We start from the raw sequence: 27,940 nt of genomic DNA, 5'->3' as shown, positions 1-27,940 counted from the left end.
CACACATACAGAGTCACACACACAGAGTCTCACACACACACATACAGAGTCACACACACACAGAGTCTCACACACACACATACAGAGTCACACACACAGAGTCACACACACACACACAGAGTCTCACACACACACAGAGTCTCACACACACAGAGTCTCACACACACACATACAGAGTCACACACACAGAGTCTCACACACACAGAGTCTCACACACACAGAGTCTCACACACACACATACAGAGTCACACACACAGAGTCACACACACACACACAGAGTCTCACACATACACACAGTCACACACACAGAGTCTCACACACACACGAGCGCCCGTGCGCAACCACGCGAGCGAGAAAAACGATCAAACCCTCGCCAAGTGAGTGAACGAGCTCTCCTCCTTCTTCTTCTTATCTCTGTGCCGTGAAATCGTTGGGACCATCACCACCACCATCGACAACCACCACCATCAACAACCACCACCACCATCGACCACCCGCTCGAGGAAGGCTGTTGCATCGTCCGTGGTGCGGAATAACGCAGTCGAGTTCCAGGCGACCTACTTACTGCGGAGTTTGAGGTGATCAACTTCTTCACCGTCTTCACCATCTTCTTCACCATCTTCACCATCTTCATCTTCCTCACCATCTTCTTCACCACTATCTTCACCATCTTCTTCACCACCATCTTCATCATCTTCACCATCTTCATCTACTTCACCATCTTCACCATCTCCATCATCTCCATCATCTTCTTCACCATCTCCATCATCTTCACCATCTTCACCATCTTCACCATCACCATCATCTTGACCATCTTCACCATCTCCACCATCTTCATCTCCATCATCTTCACCATCTTCATCATCATCTTCACCATCATCACCATCATCTTCACCATCTTCACCATCTCCACCATCTTCATCTCCATCATCTTCACCATCTTCATCATCATCTTCACCATCTTCACCATCATCTTCATCATCTTCACCATCATCTTGGTGATGTCGGGAAGTGTTCCGCCTGCGTTCGGCGCGTCTCCTGGGGGCCTCCCGCCTAGGTCGACTCAGCCTCAAATGAGTAACACTGCCCGATGCGGTGTGTAAACATCGCCAGTGGGGAGACAAAAGCGGCCGGGTCGTGGTGCTGGCCAACCCCCCCCCCCCCGCCCCCTTTTGTGTGCCGTGCCGGCCTTCATAGGTCGCTGCTCGCTAACAGCACTCGCCCCAACCGCCTGTGTAAAGGCTACACCGTGGGATCTTTGCGTTGTGAGCCATGCCAATGAAGTGCTCGCTACGGGCACTTGCCCCAACAGTCTAGGGAAGGCTACGCGGGGAATATTTGCCTTGTTTTTGTTCGCCGTGCCCGGCCAAACATCCTCGTGTAAGCTACACGGTGGGGTGGGATCGTTTGTCTCTTGTGTGTGCGCGTGTGTGCATAGGTGCTCGCTAACAACACTTGCCCTGGCAGTCTGCACTGCTGTGGTGGTGGGGGGGGGGGGTTTCTTTGCTTCCTGTGTGTGCGTAGCTGCACAGTAACGGCACTTGCCCCCAACGGTGTGCGCAGCTATATAGGGGACCTTTGTCTCTTGTGCGTGCGATCTGGAGTAACGGTGGGGGGCGGCGGTGGTGATTGGGGGATGAGCGGTGGCGCCGCGGTTAGCGCGCCGCGCTACTGAAATCCGGCGACGCGAGTTCCATTTCTCGCCCACGGCCACCAACAACATCACCGGTGGCGAGTATCCGAACCGGTTCCTGGACCTTCCCCCTAGGTGTCGAGTGGCCTCGAATGAGTGCCTGGTGCGGTGTGTAGTAAACATCGCCGCTGGGGAGACAAAGGCGGCCGGGCGTGGTCGCTGGCCACCCACCCCCTCGTGCGCCGTGCCGGCCTTTATGGGTGCTACTCGCGAACAGCACTTGCCCCAACAGTCTGTTACAGGCTATGCGGGGGACCTTTGTCTATGTGTGCATTAGTGCCGGCCTTCATAGGTGCTGCCACCACCACCACCGCCGCCGCAGCTGCTGCTGCTTGCTGGCTGGCTTGCTGCGTACTCGCTAAGGGGCACTTGCCCCAACAGTCCGTGGAAGGCTGTAACGGGGGAGGAGCGGGGGTGGGGACCTTCGTCTTGGGGTGACGGGGCACAAGGGGCCCCACGGATGGGTCACAGCGGCGGAGGGGGGACGGCGGCGAATTGGCGGATGGTCAAAAGCTCGTACGGCCTTGGAGTTTTCGGTTTGGGAATTTTTTGAAAAACAGGAAAAGCTTTCTCTTCCTCCTGCCCCCCACCACAGACTCTCCACCGCGACCCCCCCCCCCCCCCCCCACCCACTGTGTCCTCCCCCCCACCTCGAACCCCTCGCCCCCCCATCTCGCTCTCACCACAAGTTTATTTTCTCAGAAATGCCACCACCACACAGCGAGTGGTTTTCATTGGAGCGGCACGCGGTCGTTGTAGGTAGGTGGTTGGGTGGGTAGGTGGGAGGCTGGATGGGTAGGTGGTTGGGTGGGTGGTTGGGTGGGTGGGAGGGGGGATGAGTAGGTGGTTGGGTGAGTGGATTGGTAGGTGGTTGTGTGGGTAGGTGGTTGGGTGGGTAGGTGGGAGGGTGGATGAGTAGGTGGTTGGGTGGGTGAGTAGGTGGGCGGGTGGGTGGATTGGTAGGTGGTTGGGTGGGTAGGTGGGAAGGTGGGAGGGTGGATGAATAGGTGGATGGGTGAGAGGGTGAATGAGTGGGTGGTTGGGTGGGTGGGTAGGTGGGAGGGTGGGTGAGTGGTTGGGTGGGTGGGTAGGTGGGAGGGTGGGTCAGTGGGTGGTTGGGTGGGTAGGTGGAAGGGTGGATGAGTAGGTGGGTGGGAGGGTGGATGAGTGGGTGGGTAGGTGGTTGGGTGGGTGGGAGGGTGGATGAGTAGGTGGTTGGGTGGGTGGGTAGGTGGGCGGGTGGGTGGATTGGTAGGTGGTTGAGTGGGTAGATGGTTGGGTGGGTATGTGGGAGGGTGGATGAGTAGGTGGTTGGGTGGGTGAGTAGGTGGGCGGGTGGGTGGATTGGTAGGTGGTTGGGTGGGTAGGTGGGAAGGTGGGAGGGTGGATGAATAGGTGGGTGGGTGAGAGGGTGGATGAGTGGGTGGTTGGGTGGGTGGGTAGGTGGGAGGGTGGGTGAGTGGTTGGGTGGGTAGGTGGGAGGGTGGGTCAGTGGGTGATTGGGTGGGTAGGTGGAAGGGTGGATGACTAAGTGGGTGGGAAGGTGGATGAGTGGGTGGGTGGGTGGGTGAGTAGGTGGTTGGATGGATGCGTGGGTGGGTAGGTGAGAGAGAAAAAGATCCGTGTTATATTGGCGAATGTTTAAAGCTGTTAAAGACCCTTTGTCCCCTTTTAAATTCTTCTCGCCGAGTTAAAGCCGTTTGCTAATAAACCTCTTAAAATAGCGCATTGATTCATCTCTAATCTCGTCTGCGCCTCTCATCTCTCATCGAACGCCATCTCTCCTCTGTCCAATGGACATCTCTCTCATTACTCTTTGGTTCTTTCGGTAAAGTCACGTCGGTATAAAATGAAATCTCTCTCATTCACTCCACCCGACTCACCTACCACATCACTCTTGGTCTTCTCGCACCGAACTGCGTCTCTCGCTTTGTTCCCATTTCTCCGCTCTCACGACTTTACGCCTCGCCACCATCTCGTCTGTCGACTACACGTGCGGGTTTCTTTACATTTAAATGCGGGGGTGAAGTTGGTGGGGGTGGTGGAGCGGGCACGGGGGGGGGGGGGGCGCTAAAACTGAATTCCTGCTCCGTGCCTTTTCCAGTGGCTCCAGGCCGGGTTTTTTGTTGTTCAAACTCCACACCTTTCGGACACCACCACCATCAACAACATCAACAACAACAACAACCGCCACTCGTCGTCTTTCCACGTTCGCCAATTTCCTCCTCCCTCCCCGCCCCAAGGCGAGCCAACTCGTTCCACGCCGCCGAGTTGAGCAAATCGCGGCTGCCGCTGCCGCCGCTGCCGTCGCCGCTGCTGCTGCTGCTTGTGGCCGTGGGCCGGAATCGAACTCGGGTCTCGGGGGGTTCCGCAGCTGCAGAGGTCGGCGCTGCGCTGCGAACCCGGCGACCCGAGTTCGATTCCGGCTCACGACCCGTTGCCAAGTGACGATTATCTGAACCCGGTCCCGGGCCTCCCCTAGGTGTGTAGCGAACATCAGTACTGGGGGGAGACAAAGGCGGCCGGGCGTGGTTCTGGCTACCCACCCCCTCGTGCGCCGTGCCGGCCTTCATATGGTCCTCGCTAACAGCACTTGCCCCAAACGTGTGTGGCAGGCTACACGGGGGATCTTTGCCGTTGTGTGTTCTCCCCCTGTCCCACGCGGGCTTCCTCGCGCCTCCCCGGTTTCCTTTCCGCGGATTAAAAACATCCCACGCCAGGCCACCGCGGTGCATCGTGGCATCCTCCGACTGTAAATTCACTCACTCCCTTAACAACAATTCACTCACTTCCTCTTCCATTCACTCACTCTACAATTCACTCACCCCCTCTACAATTCACTCACTCTACAATTCACTCCCTCTACAATTCACCCCCTCGACAATTCACTCACCCCCTCTACAATTCACTCACTCACTCTACAATTCACTCCCTCTACAATTCACTCACTCCCTCTACAATTCACTCACTCTACAATTCACTCACTCCCTCTACAATTCACTCCCTCTACAATTCACTCCCTCTGCAATTCACTCACTCCCTCTACAATCCACTCACTCCACAATTCACTCACTCTACAATTCACTCCCTCTACAATTCACTCACCCCCTCTACAATTCACTCACTCCCTCTACAATTCACTCTACAATTCACTCCCTCTACAATTCACTCCCTCTACAATTCACTCACTCTACAATTCACTCACTAACTTTACAATTCACTCTCTCTACAATTCACTCACCCCCTCCACAATTCACTCACTCCCTCTACAATTCACTCTATAATTCACTCCCTCTACAATTCACTCACTCCCTCTACAATTCACTCACTCTACAATTCACTCACTCCCTCTACAATTCACTCACTCTACAATTCACTCACTCCCTCGACAATTCACTCCCTCTGCAATTCACTCACTCCCTCTACAATCCACTCACTCCACAATTCACTCACTCTACAATTCACTCACTCACTCTATAATTCACTCACTCTACAATTCACTCACTCTATCATTCACTCACTCTACAATTCACTCACTCCCTCTACAATTCACTCACTCCCCCTACAATTCACTCACTCCCTCTACAATTCACTCACTCCCTCTACAATTCACTCACCCCCTCTACAATTCACTCACTCCCTCTGCAATTCACTCGCGATGATTTAGTCGCTGTAAATTCATTGGCTCCCTCTTCTATGGATGGCGAGAAGTGTCTTTGCCCAACGCACACACCCTCCCACACACTCTCTCTCCCACACTCTTCTGCAGCAGCGGTTCTTCTTCAGCTGGGGGTGCGAGATTCCCCTTTCTGGAGGTGCGAGACGTGGCCAGATCTTTGTTTTTTAGAAGGTAAATCATCGAAAACACAAATTAAGCCTGGGCATGTGAGTCCGACTAACTTTGTTTCATCACACCTATTGTATTTATTAACATTTAAACAAAATACGTTTGAGAGCTGAATGGGTGCAAGGGCTGCAGTTAAAGTTAAGAACCGCGGCTCTTACAGCATCGTAAACCATTAGTTTCTCTTTAGGGGGTGGCGTTCGTGAAGAATGCGTCTCGAGTTTGTATTATTTTTGTTTATTGCGGCAGGAGGGTAAGAAGGGCTTTTAGTCCAAACCGCTGTGCGCCAGTCTTTTTTTTGTAAAGTCAATCATTGACTTCGAAGCTTGACACCTCTAACCCCCCACCCCCCAACACACACACTCTGTTAATCTCACTTAATTACCTCCAGCCTCATTTGGAGCTCCCGAGCGACGAGTACATCCCAGGTAATGAGCGCTCCTCGCGCTTGCCTGGCAGAGATGACCGAGGTCCACTTTTAACGGACGGAAAAGCGGGGCAAATGACGCGAACGCAAATATTGAAGCCGACAAAGGACCGGGTTGGTGATTCAGAGGGCTCAGAGAGATAGAGAGAGACGCTGATCCATAAACCACTGAGAGCTCTCTCAACCTGGGTTTGAATCCTGGCAGTGGCTATGCTGGTTCAGAGGGCCCAGAGAGAGACACTGATCCATAAACTACTGAGAGCTCTCTCAACTTGGGTTTGAATCCTGGCAGTGGCAATACTGGTTCAGAGGGCTCAGAGAGAGACACTTGTCTAGAAACCGCTGAGAGCTTTCTCAACCTGGGTTTGAATCCTGGCAGTGGCAATGTTGGTTCAGAGGGCCCAGAGAGAGACCCTGGTCTAGAAACCGCTGAGCTCTCTCAACCTGGGTTTGAATCCTGGCAGTGGCTATGCTGGTTCAGAGAGCCCAGAGAGAGACACTGATCCATAAACCACTGAGAGCTCTCTCAACCTGGGTTTGAATCCTGGCAGTTGCAATGCTGGTTCAGAGTGCCCAGAGAGAGACACTGGTCCATAAACCGCTGAGAGCTCTCTCAACCTGGGTTTGAATCCTGGCAGTTGCAAAACCCTTAAAAGGTCGGGGTTTACATTTGGCGGTGATGCAGGAAGTAATAAACACAGAAACCTACAGTGAGGGTGATAAAGGCAGCGGAGGAGGAGGAGGGGGGGGAGGGAGTTCAAGTACAGCGCACGGGGCAAACAAGCAACAGGGGGGGGGGCGGTTTATGGGAGTGGAAACTTTGTGCTCACAGGTGTTTGAAATCCGAATGCTCTATTGACGCAGTGGGGCGGACACGGTGGAGTTTTGACCGTCAGTTATATATTCATTCATTTGTATGACCCCCTCACCCCCGAGTATAAACCACAAAGCAGGGTCCTCCATAGGTGGGGGCGGGGGGGGGGGCTGCGGGACCCCGGGGCAAATCACACTGTGTGGACCCCCCCCACTCCCAAAGCGTGGGGCCCAGGGCAGTCGCCACGATTCGCAGTACCCTAGAGACCAGGCTTTTACCTGGTAAGATGTAAGATTGAAAAAAAAAATAGTTGAGTTTTATTTGTATATTATTTTAAAGTAATTTGTTTACCTTCCCTATACTTTGCACTCTTGTCGTGCTTTATTTTTATTATTATAATAATAACAACATAGTTTGTCATCATAACGTTCTAAACCCCGTGCCCCCGTACTGGACATCTGTAAAAAAAAAGAAAATAACTTTAGAGCTCATCGGATTCCTCCTGCAATCTTAACCAATATTCTGATTCTGAAACAACAATATTAATAATAATAACGACAACAACATAATAAGCGTAACCATATGGTGTACCGTATGCCGCTTGTGACGTCACGGCAACGTGAATTCGAGCGAGGGCCCCGTGACCGCCACTTTCAAGGTGCCGCCTTTGTCGAGCGGACAACGGCGTTGGCGCGGTCCCGGTCGCTACAACCGGGTGGTTGTACATTCACCGTATTCTCTCGATTACCCTACTTGCGTACGTGCGCGCGTGTGCGTACACTCCGTGTGCGTGTGGGGCGAGGGGGGGGGGGGAGCGGTGGTGCAGCGGTTAGCGCGCTGCGCTCCCTTCGAGACCCGGCGGCCCGAGTTGGATACCCGATCACGGCCACCAACACCGGTGACGATTGTCTGAACCGATCGTGGGCCTCCCCCGAGGTCGACTCAGCCTCAAATGAGTACCTGCTGTGTACATATGTATCACTAGGGATACAAAGGCGGCCGGGCGTGGTTGCTGGCTACCCACCGCCTCGTGCGCCATGCCGGCCTTCACAGGTGCTACTCGCTAACTTGCACTTGCCTCAACAGTCTGTTAAGGCTACACGGGGGATCTTTGTCTTCGTGTGATACCGGATTTGTATGGATTTATTGAAAGCAGGCGTCCTATATTCGGGAGAACGTGGAGCGCAATTTCCACCCCACCCCCTCTCCAAATCCAACTTTCAGAGAAACAAAAAAAATATCTCCCACAGAAAAACGGAATCGAGAGAGCGAGAGAGAGAGATAGCGAGAGATAGCGAGAGAGAGATAGCGAGAGAGAAAGCGAGAGAGATAGTGAGAGATAGTGAGAGAGATAGCGAGAGAGATAGCGAGATCGTGAGAGAGATACAGTGCGAGAGAGATAGTGAGAGAGATAGCGAGATTGTGAGAGAGATAGTGAGAGAGATAGCGAGATCGTGAGAGAGATCGTGCGAGAGAGATAGCGAGAGAGAGATAGCGAGAGAGAGCGAGATCGTGAGATATATAGTGCGAGAGAGATAGCGAGAGAGATAGTGAGAGAGATAGCGAGAGAGATAGCGGGAGATAGCGAGAGAGATAGTGAGAGACAGATAGTGAGAGAGATAGCGAGAGAGAGATAGCGAGAGAGAGATAGCGAGAGAGAGATAGCGAGAGATAGTGAGATTGATAGCGAGATCGTGAGAGGGATAGTTGCGAGAGAGAGAGAGACGCAGGTTTGGGATTGCACTGAGAGACAGAGCTAATTTGTCGTGGGTTGGCAAGCGCGCACGCGCGCGTCCCCGTACTGCGAACAGTGCCCCTGAGATGGACACGCGCCTGGCGACGGGAATCCTGCGAGTGCCGAGTGCCGGGGCCGGCCCGAGGCGAGCTTGACGGCGCAATCGGCGTCCCTAAGCGGGGGGGGAGCGATCCACGCAAACCGGCGTCCCCACCTCGCAACCCCCGAGGGCAGGGCTTAGCCTGAGGTTGTTGTTTTTTTTGTAAACCGAGAAACATTTTGACCCTAATTTTTCCCGTTTAATGTTCTTTTTTTTGTGTGTAAGCATGTTTTTGTTGCTTCCTTTCAAACAGAGTCATAATCATTCGCTCCGTCCTTCCGTCCGTCCGTCCGTCTGAACCGATACATTCTCAGAAAATGTTTAGAAATCAATTGTGATTTCATATTCCCTTCCGCACGCAACGCGGGAATTGAAATAATGACATATTGGTGATTTTATTTCTATTTTTTAACGAGTTTTTTTTTGTTTGTTGTGTTTACCTCTAACTTGGCGTCCTAGACGACCAGCCCTAGTTCGCCTGCGTGCCAGAGGCCGCCTGACGCGAGACCGTGAGGGTCGAGCTGCTTAGCAGCGATCAACCTCTCACGGGGCGACGCTCGACACGTTGCCAAGGACGGGAAGGAGTGGAGGGAAACTCACCGCGGCGGCCTCGTGTCCCATGGGCGGGGGGGGGGGGACGAAGAGGTTTACAACAAGACGAACTTATTGACACGCGCACGACAGAGACTCCTTATTGAGACGCTCGCTCGGGGATCGGTCGCTGTTGCCGGGGGAGAGAACGTGGCGATGGACTCACGCCGAGCGGAGACGGAGCGGTGACATCGGCTCGTGCGGAGGGTGCCGGTCTGGGACCGTTGCATCGCGGCGCAGCGTGGGATGGCGACGGGTGTTTGGGAGGCCTTCATCCAGCAGTGGATTGATCGTGGCTGTGGAGATGATGATGATGAGAGCATTGTTGAGACTCAGCATCTTTCTCTCTCTCTCTCTCTTTTTTTATTGTAGAGCTGTAATAAAATGTGATGAAATAAGTTTGTTTTCAGAAAGCGGAAGTGGTGAATGCCCCGTGACACATCACGAACTGCACAATAAAAATCCGTTAGCAGCAACTTAGCGTGGCTCCGCGCCTCGGAATCGCGGGGGCCAAATTCCAGCGCCAAGAATTAGAGCCATGGGGGGGTGGGGGGTCGGGGTTGGCGGCCGTGCGACGAACGTTCGCAGTCCGTATGGCAGGGCGGCTGGGGCAGTGCTGCCCCCTTTTTACTGTGCGGAACCACAGGTCACGTGCTGAAGCGAGCTCTTAGAGGTAGCTCCTTGATATCCGCTTCCGCGGGCCTTTCTCCTTACACGCACGGCGCAGGGGTGGGGAGATGCGTGGGTGGGGGGGGTGGGAGGAGATAACATTGGGGGTTATGGACTACAACTTCAGCACGGAAGAACCGCGGTTCTTTCATTGTGGAACACTTTTGGCACAACGCGCAGCCTCGCTGTAGCGCGGATCGCGCACCGTTATAACGCGTTTGCTGAGCGGTCGACGCCGGACTACTTTCCTTGGCCGAGCGGCACGGTGATGAGAGAGTACGCGGAGTGGTGATCCAGCAACACCCGTGACGAGTCCCGACATCTCACTTGCGTGGCGTGCGTGGCGGTAGCAGCGGCCACGTCGTGCCTCGGCCAAAAGTTTCACCATCGCCGCGTTATCCACGGCGGGCGACAGCAACTTTAACAACTTTGTTCTTTGGTCGTGCCCCTTGAGCCGCGTCCTCCGCTTGTCCGCGGGGCTCTTCGGGGACGCTCCCGCGGTGAGCGACTCCACACGAGGGAACCCCTCGCGGTGAATTGAAAAATGTAACAAACAAACAAAAACATAACCCCGCGGGGCGGTGAGGAGCGCCGGTCGGGCTGATCGCTCCCGTCCAGAAATTCGCGACGTTTCGGCCTCGCCCCCCTCCCCCCCAACAAGAACGCGATGGTGGGGGGGGGGGATGCGCAGTGGTGGCCGCCGCTATATTTGGGAGACTCGCTGGGGGTCCTGCGTTGGGTTACGCGTGCAATGTGTGTGTGTCAGTGTGTGTGTGTCAGTGTGTGTGTGTCAGTGTGTGTGTCAGTGTGTGTCAGTGTGTGTGTCAGTGTGTGTGTGTCAGTGTGTGTGTGTCAGTGTGTGTGTGTCAGTGTGTGTGTCAGTGTGTGTGTGTCAGTGTGTGTCAGTGTGTGTGTCAGTGTGTGTGTGTCAGTGTGTGTGTGTCAGTGTGTGTCAGTGTGTGTGTCAGTGTGTGTGTGTCAGTGTGTGTGTCAGTGTGTGTGTCAGTGTGTGTGTCAGTGTGTGTGTGTCAGTGTGTGTGTGTCAGTGTGTGTGTGTCAGTGTGTGTGTGTCAGTGTGTGTGTCAGTGTGTGTGTGTCAGTGTGTGTGTCAGTGTGTGTGTGTCAGTGTGTGTGTCAGTGTGTGTGTCAGTGTGTGTGTGTCAGTGTGTCAGTGTGTGTGTCAGTGTGTGTGTCAGTGTGTGTGTGTCAGTGTGTCAGTGTGTGTGTGTCAGTGTGTGTGTCAGTGTGTGTGTCAGTGTGTGTGTGTCAGTGTGTGTGTCAGTGTGTGTGTGTCAGTGTGTGTGTCAGTGTGGGCCCTGTGTGTGTCAGTGTGTGTGTCAGTGTGTGTGTGTCAGTGTGTGTGTGTCAGTGTGTGTGTCAGTGTGTGTGTCAGTGTGTGTGTGATGGTGTGTGTGTCAGTGTGTGTGTCAGTGTGTGTGTGTGTGATGGTGTGTAAGAGGAGCGGTAGTGTAGCGGTTAGCACGTTGCGCTACGAACCCGGTGACATGAGTTCGATTTCCACTCACGGCCATCGACACCGGTGACGATTATCTGAACTGGTGCTGGGCCTCCCCTAGTTCGACTCAGCCTCAAATGAAAAGGTTAAATGAGTACCTGGTGCGGTGTGTAAAAACATCGCCACTAGGGAGACAAAGGCGGCCGGGCGTGGTGCTGGCCACCCACCCACTCGTGCGCCATGCCGGCCTTCACAGGTGCTGACAGCGCTTGCCCCAGCAGTCTGATCTTGTCAAATGCAGTGCCGGATTATATCCTCGTAGCACAAGTAGCTACATAATGCTACGGGCCCCGCAATTTCAAGGGCCCCGCGCTAAATGCTTTCAAGCTATCAATTCCGGTTCGGTGACTCTGCACTTGCTCTATTACTATAGTCCTATACCGCCTTCAACTTTTATGAACGACTGGGCGTTTACGGTTAGCGATTTGTCGTATTATCTGGCTGTATAGCAAATAAAAAAATACAATTACTTTACTACGCAAGTTAAATATTTGTGTTTTAATCTTTGTGTTTTTTTTTTAAATATAGGGCTCCTTTATAACAACATGTGCTAAAAGCCCCGCACTTAGCTTAATCCGGCACTGGTCAAATGTCGGACACTTGGTCACACGTCTGTAAAACGATGACGCAGGGCACAGCAAAGAACAAAAAAAGGAAGCACTTTACAATTGTACGCACAAGTGCGCAATTGTGATGCCGATGTAGGATGGGAGTGCGTCTAATGCAGCCTGTAACAGACTTGTTGAGGCACGTGCTGTTTTGCGAGTAGCACCTTTGAAGGCCGGCACGGCACACGAGGGGGTGGGTGACCAACACCACGCCCGGCCGCCTTTGTTTCCCCAGTGGTGACGTTTTACCCAACGCACCGGGTAACTCATTTTTGGAGGCTGAGTCAACCTAGGGGAGGCCCAGGACCGGTTCAGATAATTATCGTCACTGGTGTTGGCCTTGAGCGGGAATCGAACTCGGGTCGCCGGGTTCACCGCTATACTACCGCTCCCCTAACACACACACACGCATACACGTGCGCGTGTATGCGTGTGTGTGTGTATGTATGTATGCGTGTATGGGTGTGTGCGTGTGTAAGGGAGCGGTCCGGATATTTCAGCAAAGGAACGGCTTCACAGGCTGAGTCACGACAAAGACAAAGATCCCCCGTGTAGCCTTGAACCGACTTGCCGGGGCCAAGTGCTGTTACCGAGCGCATAACGCTATGAAGGCCGGCACGGCACACGATGGGCGCACTAAGGGGGGGGGCTAACACCACGCCCGGCCACCTTTGTCTCCCCAGTGCAGATAATCGTCGCTCCACACGTACCGGCCGGCTAAGTAATTTAAGGCTGAGTTGACCCAGGGGAGTGACTCCTAGAGCGGGGGAGTCGTACCGCATGATGAGCTGTGCGCGTTGTTGTTGTCATGATTATCCGCGAATGTCCTTTACCGAGTCTCGAGACTCCTTCACGGGAGGGTCCTGCAGTGGAGGGAGCGATGCTGCTGCTGATTCTGCTGCTGCTCCTGCTGTGTGGAATCCCAATCGAGTAACCTGCAGTGGGAATCTTTCACCAATATCGGTTATGTAATGTTGTTTTTGTGTGCTCGTGTATTAATGTATTCCGTGGTGCAGCGGTTAGCGCTACGCTGCGCTATGAACCCGGCGACATGAGTTCGATTCCCGCCAACACCAGTGACGATTATCTGAACTGGTCCTGGGCCTCCCCCAATGTCGACTCGGCCTCAAAACGAGTACCCAGTGCGGTGTTTAAGTGGGGAGACAAAGGCGGCCGGGCGTGGTGTTGGCCACCCACCCCCTCGTGTGCCGTGCCAGCCTTCATAGGTGCTCGCTAACAGCACTTGCCCCAACAGTCTGTTCAGGCTGTACGGGGGATCTTTGTCTTTTTTTGTTTACATATATCCGTAAGGCTATATGATTTTTAGCAAACACATTTAATACCTTGCTTCACAAGTTTATAATCATCATCTGCCGTGGTCAATCCCACTGCCTCTAAAGAAATTCGCTTTAGCACGGTTGGCTGTCTACGTTGCGAAATAAGTTGAACTTTCATTCCAACATAGACTCACACAGAGACCAATAGACTCACACAAAGACCCATAGACTCACACAGAGAGACGCAGACTCACACAGAGAGACGCAGACTCACACAGAGAGACGCAGACTCACACAGATACCTATAGAGTATAGACTCGCACAGAGACCCACAAACTCACAGAGACCCACAGACTCACAGACAGACCCACAGACTCACAAACAGACCCATAGACTCACAGACAGACCCATATACTCACAGACAGACCCATAGACTCACACAGACCTATAGACTCACAAGAGACCCATAGACTTACACAGAGACCTATAGACTCATACAGAAACCTATAGACTCACACATAGACGCATATACTCACACAGAAACTCATAGACTCACACAGATGCCCATAGACTCACACAGAGACCCATAGACTCACACAGAGACCCATAGACTCACACAGAGGCCCATAGACTCTCACAGAGGCCCATAGACTCACACAGAGGCCCATAGACTCACACAGAGGCCCATAGACTCTCACAGAGGCCCATAGACTCACACAGAGGCCCATAGACTCACACAGAGGCCCATAGACTCACACAGAGAAACTCATCGTTTATTGTCCGTCCTCCGCACCTCCGAGTAGCACGGTTGGCTGCGTACGTCGCGAAAGAAGTTCAACGTACGCGTGCAATACAACGATAATGATTTACGATTTCAAGAACAACAAAAAACCTCGTCGCGTTCGTTCAAACGGCGGGCAGCCGCGCTCGAGCCGGTGACTCCTCTTTGAGGAGCTGCTTCGTGACCCTCATTCATTGAAGGAGCCGCCGTGCCCTCCGTTCCCGTGCCCTCCGTTCCCGTGCCCTCCGTTCCCGTGCCCTCCGTTCCCGTTCCCGTCGTTCCCGTGCCCTCCGTCTCCGTGTTCCCCGTTCCGTATTCGCCGTTCCGTATTTGCCACGTGCATCGCTGCTCTCGAAATATTGTGCGGTATTTTTTTTACTGAACCCCCCCCCGCCCCCAACCTCCGCCCCCCCCCAAAAAAAAACCCCAAGAACCTCTTCTTGTTATTTGGGTTTCCGGACCCCCCCCCCCCGCTCGAGAGTGTAATACTCACGAGAGTGGGGGTGCTGCTCGTGACTCAGATCTCAACGCCAACTCGCGGATTCGCTGGGCGGGTAGAGGTGTGTGTGTGTGGAGGGTGGGGGGCATCATAGCCTGCCAACCTCGCACACACAACATCAACAACAACATCAACAACATCAACAACAAGAGTGACGACGGCGTCTCTCTGACCGTCGCCACCCGGCTGTCCTGACGATTGCCAAGATTGGCAAACGCTGACCGGGGCGTGTGATGGTGACGACGGTGGTGGTGGTGGTGGTGCTGGTGCTGGTGCTGTTTACGAGAGATCGGTGGCCTATGTCTGGCCTCGTGGCACTTCACGAGGCAAGCCGCCTTGGGCCTGGCTTTGTGCGCCGATGGGAACACGCGCTGCGAGTTAGTCGGGAGATACTTGAATCCATCCGTGCGGAGCCCTGAGGGTTAGCCCCTCCTCTCGTGTGTGCGCAGCAATGCTCCGGTTATGGTGACAGTGACAGCGGGAACGATGATGATGATGATAATGATGATAATGATGGTAACAGCAGCGATGTTGATGATACAAATGATGGTGACGATGACGATGGTGTCAATGATGATGCTGACTGATGATTATGATGATGAAGATGGAAATGACTGTGACAATGAAGACAATGATAACGATGATTGTGACAATGATGACAATGACGATGGTGGCAATGATGACGACGATGACAATGATGACAATGATTACGGCGGTGACAATGATGACAATGATGACGATGGTGACAATGATGATGACGGTGACAATGATGACGATGATTATGATGACAATGACGGTGACAATGATGACGATGGTGACAATGATGATGACGGTGACAATGATGACGATGATTATGATGACAATGACGGTGACAATGATGACGATGATTATGATGACAATGACGGTGACAATGACGATGTAGGTGACAATGACGATGTAGGTGACAATGATGACGACGGTGACAATGATGACGATGATTATGATGACAATGACGGTGACAATGGTGACGACGGTGACAATGATGACGATGATTATGATGACAATGACGGTGACAATGATGACGGTGACAATGATGACAATGACGGTTACAATGATGACGATGGTGACAATGATGACGATGATTATGATGACAATGACGGTGACAATGATGACGATGATTACGACGGTGACAATGATGACAATGACGGTGACAATGATGACAGTGACGGTGACATCGATGACGGTGGTGACATTGACGATGACCGCTGTCCTCCTGCGCGACCTGGGCCAACAGATCATCTGAAGCCGAGGGCCATGCAGTCGGTGGGCGGCCCGGCAATGCTCTCCCGGCAGACGTCGCTCGGCTCGGCTGGCGACCTCATCGTCGGCCGCAACCATCACTGCCACCCTCAGCAGCTGGCGAGCGTGCGCGCCGCACAGGTGCAACGCTGGCACGGCGCCACCATCGCACACCACCACCGCCGTCGCCACCACCGTCGCCACCACCACCGCCGTGCACAGCACTGGGACAGCCGCCACCACCGTCGCTACCATCGCCACCGCCGTCACCGCCACCGCCACCATCACCACCGCCTCCATTACCATCGCCACCGCCGTCACCGCCGCCATCGTCATCATCGCCACCATCACTGCCGCCACCATCGCCATCGTCACCACCATCACCACCACTGCCACCACCATCACCACCACCAGGACAATCATCTGGTCCGTCTGGGTTGGCGAAACATAAGAACCCGTTCCGCGCCCGGCACACCACATCCAGTCTAGATCCGGGCTCTCGCTACGGCTGCCGGGGCTGTGAGTCACGTGCCGCCCAGCGACCTGGAAAACGTCGAGTGAAACATTAACCTGGGAGTGGCACTAATGAATTGATACAAGACGAAGATAACACGGCTCTGACTCGCACGCACGCGCTGAAACAGGCAAAGACAAAGATCCCCCCCACCGTATAGGCTCAACAGACTGTTGGGGCAAGAGCTGTCGTGAGAACCTATTAAGGCCGGCACGGCACACAAGGAGGTGGGTGGCCAACATCCACGCCTGGCCGCCTTTGTCTCTCTAGTATCAATGTTTACACATTGCACGAGGTACTCGTTTGAGGCTGAGTCGACCTAGGGGAGGCCAAGGAACGGTTCAGATAATCGTCACCGGTGTTGGCCGTGAGCGGGAATCGAACTCGGCTCACTAACTGCTTCTGAACTCGGCTCACTAAACGAACTCGGCTCACTAACCGCTTCTGAACTCGGCTCACTAAACGAACTCGGCTCACTAACTGCTTCTGAACTCGGCTCACTAAACGAACTCGGCTCACTAACTGCTTCTGAATTCAACTCACGAACCGAACTCGGCTCACTAACCGCTTCTGAACTCGGCTCGGTAAACGAACTCGGCTCACTAACTGCTTCTGAATTCAACTCACTAAACGAACTCGGCTCACTAACCGCTTCTGAACTCGGCTCACTAAACGAACTCGGCTCATTAACTGCTTCTGAATTCAACTCACTAAACGAACTCGGCTCACTAACTGCTTCTGAACTCGGCTCACTAAACGAACTTGGCTCACTAACTGCTTCTGAACTCAGCTCACTAAACGAACTCGGCTCACTAACTGCTTCTGAACTCGGCTCGCTAAACGAACTCGGCTCACTAACTGCTTCTGAACTCGGCTCACTAATCGAACTCGGCTCACTAACTTGCTCTGAACTCGGTTCGCTAAACGAACTCGGCTCACTAACTGCTTCTGAACTCAGCTCACTAAACGAACTCGGCTCACTAACCGCTTCTGAACTCGGCTCGCTAAACGAACTCGGCTCACTAACTGCTTCTGAATTCAACTCACTAAACGAACTCGGCTCACTAACCGCTTCTGAACTCGGCTCGCTAAGCGAACTCGGCTCACTAACTGCTTCTGAACTCAGCTCACTAAACGAACTCGGCTCACTAACTGCTTCTGAACTCAGCTCGCTAAACGAACTCGGCTCACTAACTGCTTCTGAACTCAACTCACTAAACGAACTCGGCTCACTAACCGCTTCTGAACTCGGCTCACTAAACGAACTCGGCTCACTAACCGCCGCACAACCGATCCCCACACACTCCCGAGCATGCGCATTCAAGACGCAAAAAATATTTCGGCACCCGGCACACCACATCCAATCAAAAAAGCCTCTTCCCGCTTCCGGCTGTCGCTACGATCCTCCGCGTGCCACCAACTCTGGTCGACCAACAACTCCTAAGCCGGCCTTAGCGGCATCCTGAAAAATATCGGAGGTGGGGGGGCACGGAGCGGCTTTCAGCCGAATGCTCGATCCGTCACGGACTTGGAGCGACGGTCCATCGGTCGGTAGACCTAACCCGGCGGCGGCGACGGCGTCTCACTCTCCCGCGGTCCCCGCTGTCTCTCCCTCTGCCCCCTCTCGCGACCAGGCCTACCCCACCACGCTGCACGGCACCCTGCCCCGGAAGAGGCCCGTGGGCCGCGCGGCGTCGTGCGGCGTCGAGCAGGAGCGGAGCCAGCCCTGGCTGCGGCAGAACCACTCCAGGTACGGCGGCAAGCGCCCCAACCGCTCCCCCCCCCCCCCCAAACTCTGTCAATACATAATCAGAATCTTTAGTTTTACCGGAGGAATCCGATGAGCTATGAAGCTCTTTTTCACGGGTGTCCAGTGTATGGAGCCGGCAAGGCCAGTGCATTGTGGGAGTCTGCATTGCACGGCAGGGGTTCCGCAACCGTTCGGTCGGTCGGTCGGGCGGGCGGCCGGGCGGGCGACCAAATCGGGTTCTCGGAAAACGCGCGGCTCGACCGCTTTGTCCGCAGTTGCTCGTACTAGGGAGTTGAGAACGGGGATCTGCGCCCTTCGGAGTAACGCGGCACGCGGTGGAACGCGGTCGCTGCGGCCTCACCGAGCAGATCGATCGATCGCTCGCAAGTCGAGGCCGTCGCCCGCAGCGCGTGAGCGGCAACCGGTCGCAGGGTTGCACGCGACCGGCCCGATCGCCTCACCGCATGGACCCGGCTTCAACTCGGTGGCTCAGAGGTCAGAGTGACGGAGCCGGCATCGCCGAGATCTGGGTTCCAATCCAGGTTTTGACTCCTACCCCTCCCCGCCCGCCTCCGTGATTAAACCGGGTCTTCAAGTATAGCGAGTCGGTGCTGTCGGCCCGGCCACTGATCAAGCGATCGCGTTAAATCATTTTAAATTGCTACGAGAGAAAAAAAAAACATATTGGAAATTTTCCAATCGCGTGAATGAGCAAAGAAATCGGCAGTCAAGGGCGAAAAAAAGTAAATACAAAGCAGTAAGCAGGAGGAGCTCAGCGGGAGAGATATCGTGACGGCTTGGGGCAGGGTTTCATCCAGCAGCGGATAAATCACAGCTGGTAATGACGATGACGACGACGGAGAGCTGCCTTTAATGAGCAGAGACCGAACGAGTTGAGTGTCCGGTCTTTGAGCTACTATAAACTATTTTTAATGATTCAGGTAAGGCCCCACTGAGCTACGTAGCTATTTTTCTTGAAGTGACCTGGCCATCACAAATGCTAGCTCAACGAAGTGACTTATCATCATCATCATCGTCGTCACGTGGAAATGTACAGCAGTAGCCAAATACTCTGAACGCGTGGTGACGTTGATTCAAAATGTGGAGGAAAGAACCGGAGGACCCCGAGACAAATCCACGCGGCTACGGTGAGAGAGAGACACAAACTCCAAATATACAGCAGCAGCAGGCGTCAGGGTCTGGATCGAACCGACGACCTCCTGTATACCGGGCGAGGTAGTTAACATCTCCTAGTCACCGTGATGATGATGATGATGAGAGAGAGAGAGACACGCAAACTCCAAATATACAGCAGCAACAGGCGTCAGGGTCTGGATCGAACCCACGACCTCCTGTAGACCAGGCGAGGTAGTTAACATCTCCTAGCCACCGTGATGATGATGATGATGAGAGAGACACGCAAACTCCAAATATACAGCAGCAGCAGGCGTCAGGGTCGGGATGGAACCCACGACCTCCTGTATACCAGGCAAGGTAGTTAACATCTCCTAGCCACCGTGATGATGATGATGAGAGAGAGACATGCAAACCCCAAAAATACAGCAGCAGGCGTCAGGGTCGGGATGGAACCCACGACCTCCTGTATACCAGGCGAGGTAGTTAACATCTCCTAGCCACCGTGATGATGATGATGAGAGAGAGACACGCAAACTCCAAAAATACAGCAGCAGGCGTCAGGGTCGGGATGGAACCCACGACCTCCTGTATACCAGGCGAGGTAGTTAACATCTCCTCGCCACCGCGGCACCAACATTCGGGCCGAAGCCGTAATCTTACCGCGGGAAATTAACAAACCGCGGGCGTTATGACTCACGATTGATCGTCGGTGATAAACAACAAAACGATGACAAAAAATGCCAACAATGCGCGGCGATTAACCCTCCGTTGAAAGCGTTTTGCATCCGTTCGCGTCCGTTCGCGATCGTGCGATCAGGGGGTGCACTTAGCGATAATTATGCAAACGTAAGGGCCCCCCCCCCACAGCCGGTTACCAAAGATGTTTAATGGCATAAAACGGATAAACATTTTGGCGTGGTTTTTTTTGGTTTTCCGCGCGGACATTCAAAGGAAATCGCTTTCCCGTCGTCCCAAAATCCAAACCCTAGCGTCGGTGACGACTGTTGTTCGTGATGTACACAAGGTTGACAACAAATATCGGCGTAAACATAGTCATTACATATTTCTTACGTAAAGAATATATACACACACACACAGCCACACGTCGTTTTGTCGACGCTGACGCCGGCAGACGACGCACGAGGACGTGATCAGTGCCGGATTAAATCTTAGTAGCACAAGTAGCTACATGTGTAGTAGTTACTTGTGTAACTTGTGTAGTAGCTACTACATGTGTAGTAGCTACATGTGTAGTAGCTACTACGCAGTAGTAGCTACTACACGTGCAGTAGTAGCTACTACACGTGCAGTAGTAGCTACTACACGTGCAGTAGTAGCTACTACACGTGTAGCTACTACACATGTAGCTACTACACATGTCGCTACTACACATGTAGCTACATGTGTATTAGCTACTGCATATGTAGCTACTACACAAGTAGCTACTACACAAGTAGCTACTACTACATGTAGCTACTGCACATGTAGCTACTACACATGTAGCTACTACACAAGTAGCTACTACTACATGTAGCTACTACACAAGTAGCTACGTAATGCTACGGGCCCCGCACTTTCAAAGGCCCCGCGCTAAACGCTTTCAAGCTATCAATTCCGGTTCAGTGATTCTGCACTTGCTCTATCACTATAGTACTATACCGCCTTCAACTTTTACGAACGACTGGGTGATTAAGGTTAGCGATTTGTCGTATTATCTGGCTGTATAGCAAATGTGCAAGTAAAAAATTAGTGTTTTAATATTTGTTTTTTTTATTTAGGGCCCCTTTATAACAACATTTGCTACAGGCCCCGCACTAGCTTAGTCCGGCACTGGACGTGCCGCTGCCACGTCCATAACAACGGTGCCCCCCGTGTGTCACCTTCAACAGGAAACAAAAGTGAATGTAACAGGCGACGTTTCGGTCCATGACCCTTCTTCATGACGGCACACATTTATCCGTGTGCTAATTGGCGAATGTGCAATTCAGATTTGCTGCCAGGCGTGAGTCGTGTGTGTCAGTCTGTGTGTGTCAGTCTGTGTCACTGTGTGTCAGTCTGTGTCACTGTGTGTCAGTCTGTGTCAGTGTGTGTCAGTCTGTGTGTGTGTCAGTGTGTGTCACTGTGTGTCAGTCTATATCAGTGTGTGTCAGTCTGTGTCAGTGTGTGTCAATCTGTGCGTGTGTCAGTCTGTGTCAGTGTGTGTCAGCCTGTGTCAGTGTGTGTCAGTTTGTGTGTGTCAGTGTGTGTCAGTCTGTGTCAGTGTGTGTCAGTCTGTGTGTGTCAGTGTGTGTCAGTCTGTGTCAGTCTGTGTCAGTGTGTGTCAGTGTGTGTCAGTGTGTGTCAGTCAGTGTGTGTCAGTCTGTGTGTGTGTGTCAGTGTGTGTCAGTCAGTGTGTGTCAGTCTGTGTGTGTGTGTGTCAGTGTGTGTCAGTCTGTGTGTGTCAGTCTGTGTGTGTGTGTGTGTGTCAGTGTGTGTCAGTCAGTGTGTGTCAGTCTGTGTGTGTGTGTGTGTCAGTGTGTGTCAGTCAGTGTGTGTCAGTCTGTGTGTGTGTGTCAGTGTGTGTCAGTCAGTGTGTGTCAGTCTGTGTGTGTGTGTCAGTGTGTGTCAGTCAGTGTGTGTCAGTCAGTGTGTGTCTGTGTGTATATATATTGTGGGGAGCGATAGCGTAGCGGTTAGCGCGCTGCGCTACGAACCCGGCGACACGGGTTCGATTCCCGCTCACGGCCAACACCAGTGACGATTATCTGAACCGGTCTCGGGCCTCCCCTAGGTCGACTCAGCCTCAAGTGAGTACCTGGTGCGGTGTGTAAACATCGCCACTGGGGAGACAAAGGCGGTCGGGCGTGGTGCTGGCCACCCACCCCCTCGTGTACCGTTCCGGCCTTCATAGGTGCTCGCTAACAGCACTTGCCCCTACAGTCTGTTAAGGCTATATGGGGGATCTTTGTTATCTTTGTTATCTTTGTGTGCCAATCTGTGCCAGTGTGTGTCAGTGTGTGTGTGTCAGTGTGTGTGTGTCAGTGTGTGTGTGTCAGTGTGTGTGTGTCAGTGTGTGTGTGTCAGTGTGTGTGTGTCAGTGTGTGTGTGTCAGTGTGTGTGTGTCAGTGTGTGTGTGTCAGTGTGTGTGTGTCAGTGTGTGTGTGTCAGTGTGTGTGTGTCAGTGTGTGTGTGTCAGTGTGTGTGTGTCAGTGTGTGTGTGTCAGTGTGTGTGTGTCAGTGTGTGTGTGTCAGTGTGTGTGTGTCAGTGTGTGTGTGTCAGTGTGTGTGTGTCAGTGTGTGTGTGTCAGTGTGTGTGTGTCAGTGTGTGTGTGTCAGTGTGTGTGTGTCAGTGTGTGTGTGTCAGTGTGTGTGTGTCAGTGTGTGTGTGTCAGTGTGTGTGTGTCAGTGTGTGTGTGTCAGTGTGTGTGTGTCAGTGTGTGTGTGTCAGTGTGTGTGTGTCAGTGTGTGTGTGTCAGTGTGTGTGTGTCAGTGTGTGTGTGTCAGTGTGTGTGTCAGTGTGTGTGTCAGTGTGTGTGTCAGTGTGTGTGTCAGTGTGTGTGTCAGTGTGTGTGTCAGTGTGTGTGTCAGTGTGTGTGTCAGTGTGTGTGTCAGTGTGTGTGTCAGTGTGTGTGTCAGTGTGTGTGTCAGTGTGTGTGTCAGTGTGTGTGTCAGTGTGTGTGTCAGTGTGTGTGTCAGTGTGTGTGTCAGTGTGTGTGTCAGTGTGTGTGTCAGTGTGTGTGTCAGTGTGTGTGTCAGTGTGTGTGTCAGTGTGTGTGTCAGTGTGTGTGTCAGTGTGTGTGTCAGTGTGTGTGTCAGTGTGTGTGTCAGTGTGTGTGTCAGTGTGTGTGTCAGTGTGTGTGTCAGTGTGTGTGTCAGTGTGTGTGTCAGTGTGTGTGTCAGTGTGTGTGTCAGTGTGTGTGTCAGTGTGTGTGTCAGTGTGTGTGTCAGTGTGTGTGTCAGTGTGTGTGTCAGTGTGTGTGTCAGTGTGTGTGTCAGTGTGTGTGTCAGTGTGTGTGTCAGTGTGTGTGTCAGTGTGTGTGTCAGTGTGTGTGTCAGTGTGTGTGTCAGTGTGTGTGTCAGTGTGTGTGTCAGTGTGTGTGTCAGTGTGTGTGTCAGTGTGTGTGTCAGTGTGTGTGTCAGTGAGTGTGTGTGAGTGTGTGAGTGTGTGAGTGTGTGTGTGAGTGTGTGTGTGAGTGTGTGTGTGAGTGTGTGAGTGTGTGTGTGAGTGTGTGTGTGAGTGTGTGTGTGAGTGTGTGTGTGAGTGTGTGTGTGAGTGTGTGTGTGTGTGAGTGTGTGTGTGAGTGTGTGTGTGAGTGTGTGTGTGTGTGAGTGTGTGTGTGAGTGTGTGTGTGAGTGTGTGTGTGAGTGTGTGTGTGAGTGTGTGTGTGAGTGTGTGTGTCAGTGTGTGTGTCAGTGTGTGTGTCAGTGTGTGTGTCAGTGTGTGTGTCAGTGTGTGTGTCAGTGTGTGTGTCAGTGTGTGTGTCAGTGTGTGTCAGTGTGTGTCAGTGTGTGTGTGTGTGTCAGTGTGTGTGTGTGTGTCAGTGTGTGTGTGTGTGTGTCAGTGTGTGTGTGTGTGTCAGTGTGTGTGTGTGTGTCAGTGTGTGTGTGTGTGTCAGTGTGTGTGTGTGTGTCAGTGTGTGTGTGTGTGTCAGTGTGTGTGTGTGTGTCAGTGTGTGTGTGTGTCAGTGTGTGTGTGTGTGTCAGTGTGTGTGTGTGTGTCAGTGTGTGTGTGTGTGTCAGTGTGTGTGTGTGTGTCAGTGTGTGTGTGTCAGTGTGTGTGTGTGTGTCAGTGTGTGTGTGTGTGTCAGTGTGTGTGTGTGTGTCAGTGTGTGTGTGTGTGTCAGTGTGTGTGTGTGTGTCAGTGTGTGTGTGTGTGTGTCAGTGTGTGTGTGTGTGTGTCAGTGTGTGTGTGTGTGTCAGTGTGTGTGTGTGTGTGTCAGTGTGTGTGTGTGTGTGTCAGTGTGTGTGTGTGTCAGTGTGTGTGTGTGTCAGTGTGTGTGTGTGTCAGTGTGTGTGTGTGTCAGTGTGTGTGTGTGTCAGTGTGTGTGTGTGTCAGTGTGTGTGTGTGTCAGTGTGTGTGTGTGTCAGTGTGTGTGTCAGTGTGTGTGTCAGTGTGTGTGTGTGTCAGTGTGTCAGTGTGTGTGTGTGTCAGTGTGTGTGTGTGTCAGTGTGTGTGTGTGTCAGTGTGTGTGTGTGTCAGTGTGTGTGTGTGTCAGTGTGTGTGTCAGTGTGTGTGTGTGTCAGTGTGTGTGTGTCAGTGTGTGTGTGTCAGTGTGTGTGTGTCAGTGTGTGGGGAGCGGTGGGTGTAGTGGATAACGCTACGCTGAGCTACGAACCCGACGAACCGGTCCTGGGCCTCCCCTAGGTGGACTCAGCCTCAAATGAGTACCTGGTGCCACGCGTAAACATCGCCAATCGGGAGACAAACGCGGCCCAGGCGTTGTTCTGGCCATCCACCCCCTCGTGTGCCGTGCTGGCCTTAATAGGTGCTCGCAAACAGCACTTGGACGGTATTGCGCGGTGTATAGTAGTGTAGTATGTACGTAAAGTACGTTTATTGAACGTCTTTCGCACCGTACGTAGCCAACCGCGCTAATCGGAGGTGCAAAAACAGTCTGTTACAGGCTACACGGATCGATCGTTATCTTGGTGTGCGTGCGTGCGATAGCAACGGAAGAGACGAAAACTTGTCCTGCGATAACCGCCGATTTATCAGAGGGCCCCATCGGCGGTTATCATCCGCCACGGCCCCCCCCCCCCCACCTTAGCGTCCGGCACGGCGGTGCGGTACCGATCGGGGCAGCGGACGCGCGTGGTGTCTCCGTATCTCTGCGTCGTTAAAACGCTTATCTGCGCCGGGCCGACCGGTCGATGGCTCGCACGCCCGCTGGGCGTAGAGACAGCGGCGACGGTGGCGATGGAGAGAGAGAGAGAGAGAACCACGTCCCATCGGTGAACTTTGCTCTCCGGGCAGACGGTTGGGGGGCTGCGGGGGGAGCGGCCGAGGCGCGAACGCCTCTCGTAGCGCGCGACGTGGATCCGTCCCTTCGAAAGAATCTGACGACGTTCATCTCCGCGCGTCGAATGGCACGTGACGACTCATCCTACCCCCCCCCGCCCTCATCGTTGGTTAAACCGGCTCGCTATACTTGACCGCCGCGCAATGTCATTAATTATAATCAACGTGATTATAACAATCAACGTGATTATAATTATTCGTATTTTTTTCTGATTTTTTTTTGCTGGGAGTGGGGTTGGGGGGTGGGGGGTGGGGGGGCGGTGGTGTGGGCATTGCAGGGGCTGCGCATTTCATCTCGCCACTTGTACTGCGATTGCGACAAAGTGAAAGCGGCGAAGCGTTTCGGTGAGCGTCGGAGGAGGTCTAGGAGGAGGAGAGTTGAGCGCGAGTGGATTTTGTTGGACCCTACCCCCCCCCCTAGAGAACAGGGGGGGGGGGGGGTAGGTGGCTGGATTGTCGCACGTTCAATGCTGAGTTGGGTGTTGGGTGAGGCGGCGGGGGGCAGGGGGGCGGTGGAGTGGGGGAGGGGGAGGGAGGCGATGCCCCCGTGATGGACTCGGCTAATTCCATTAAGGATCTGGGGCGTAGTCGTCCACGCAGGGACACGGACGCAGCACTGTGGGGTGCCCACGCAACACCCCCCACCCCCCACCCCCCACCACTCCCTTGTCGTGCTAAGTGAGCGCAGTTGAATTCGAACGGACGCACGCACGGAGGGATGAACGCACGAACGAACGAACGAACGCATGAATGAACGGATGCACGAACGAATGCACGAACGAATGCACGAACGAACACACAAGCAAACGCACGAACGAATGCACGAACGAATTCACGAACGAATGCACGGACGTGCACAGCAGTGGCGGCTACGTAGTTGCTCCTGCGAGGACGAGACGGAGGTGGCGGTGGCGGGGGGGGGTCAAGGCGGCGATGTCCTAGGGGTGGGGGCGGGGAGGGGGGCGAGGTGAGTCGTGGGGGGGCAAGTCACGGTGGTGGGGGAGGGGAGGTGAGGGTGGCGGGGGAGGGGTGGCGGTGCGAATATGAAAAGAATATCAGGAAACGAGACGACCACCGAGGGTGCAGGAAGGACAACCCGGGCGGGCACCGCTGCCTTCTTTATAGTCCAAGCACGATGTGTTAAAAGTAGTTCACTTTATTTTTTATTTATTTCATTTACTTTTATTATTTTTATTTTATTTACTTCCCCCCCCCACCCCCGCCTTTTTCCCCGCTTCCACTCGGGCCGCCGAGTGGAAGCGCACAAAATAAATATCCCCCCCCCCTCCCCCCGTGTCGCCTTTTAACAGGCTGCGGAGGGCAAGTGCTGCCCGCGGGTAGCGCCGATGAAGGCCGGGGCGGCGCATGCCGGGGGTGGGTGGCCAGCACCATGCCCGGCCGCCTTTGTCTCTCCGGTGGCGATGTTTTTACGCATCACACCGGGTGCTTTTTTGAGGCTCAGTTGGGCTAGGGGAGGCCCAGGACCGGTTCAGATAATCGTGACCGGTGTTGGTCGCTGTGTCGGGGATCGAACTCTGGTGGCCGTGTTTGTTGCGCAGCACGCTAACCGCTACACTACCGCTCCCAACACTCAAAAGACAAAGATCCCCCGCATAGCCTCAACAGACTGTTGGGGCAAGTGCTGTTAGCGAGCACCTATGAAGGCCGGCACGGCACACGAGGGGGTGGGTGACCAACACCACGCCCGGCCGCCTTTGTCTCCCCAGCTGTTATGTTCACACACCGCACCAGGTACTCATTTGAGGCTGAGTCGACATAGTGGAGGCTGAGCACCGGTGCAGATAATCGTCACCGGTGCTGGCCGCGAGCGAGAATCGAACCCGGGTCGCCTGGTTCCTGGCACAGCGCGCTAACCGCTACACTCCCGCTCCCCCATCACACCCGCACACACTCACATCCGCACACACACACAGTCACACACTCACATCCACACACACACACAGTCACACACACACACGGTCACACAGTCACACCCAGCGCGGGTCTCCACGACCCGTCAGCATCTTCTCCGATCTTGCCGTCCGCCAGGGCGTGGTTTTCCACGTCTCTGATTTGAGATCGCCAGCCGTTTCCTGCCTACGATTTGGCCACCGTTTTGCCCTGTTCCTTCCCCGTGGTTAGGAGGCAGGGACGGGAGGGGTGGTGGGGTGGGAGAGGAGGGAGGGGGGGGGTGCTGGAGGGGGGAGGGTTGTGGGTTCGGGTCAATTTTTTTTCACTTTTGCCCGCACAACTGCGATGAGCACGGGTGGGCCACGTGCGGTGCGAAAAGAAGTTCAGGGGAAAAACAACAAACAGGAGGCGGGTTTCTGCACGAATCTGGTTGTCCGCCTGATGAAGCTAGTCGTAATTTTCCGGCGAAACGCCGTACTCAAATTGCAAATCTTGTTGTCTCCAACGTAACCGGTGTGCTGTGACGAACTGGCGCGTTCTGTTTACGTGACGATTGGCTGTGCCGGGTGGTGGCGGGCTTTAACGACACACTTATATTTACGCGATCTAACCCAACAAAAGGCCTGTACTATGGTCAGCCCGTGTGTTTCTGGATGCTGCGTAGACGCTGCCCAGTGAGTTCGTGATGACGCCCCGGCTACTGCAAGTTGTACGCGTTTGAACTGTCCCGAGTTCAAATTCGTGGATGAATTTGACTGGCATCACCACTGCCATGCCGATGATCGTCACCACCACCAT

The 27,940-nt window shown here is 53.7% G+C and overlaps 1 protein-coding gene across 4 annotated transcripts in view; it reads left to right on the top strand.

The window, feature by feature from the left end:
- The window catches only part of LOC116953192 (SH2 domain-containing protein 3C-like), a 142,419-nt gene that overhangs the window by 63,554 nt on the left and 50,925 nt on the right, over window positions 1-27,940 (top strand). For 3 of the 4 annotated variants that reach the window (XM_032973136.2, XM_076074814.1, XM_032973141.2), the window contains 2 exons: window positions 15,828-15,973; window positions 17,981-18,096. In XM_032973136.2, coding sequence (XP_032829027.2) covers window positions 15,828-15,973; window positions 17,981-18,096 — 262 coding nt within the window. Of the gene's footprint in view, window positions 1-507; window positions 579-15,827; window positions 15,974-17,980; window positions 18,097-27,940 lie in introns of all 4 variants that reach the window. The other variant, XM_032973139.2, reaches the window with a different exon arrangement.

The sequence above is a fragment of the Petromyzon marinus genome, chromosome 50 (assembly GCF_048934315.1).
Source record: "Petromyzon marinus isolate PM22_M1 ecotype Great Lakes invasive population chromosome 50, UKy_Petmar_22M1.pri1.0, whole genome shotgun sequence".
NCBI classification, from domain to species: Eukaryota; Metazoa; Chordata; class Hyperoartia; order Petromyzontiformes; family Petromyzontidae; genus Petromyzon; species Petromyzon marinus.
Note: the sequence above shows the minus strand (reverse complement) of the source record. Positions and strands in the feature narration are given on the sequence as shown.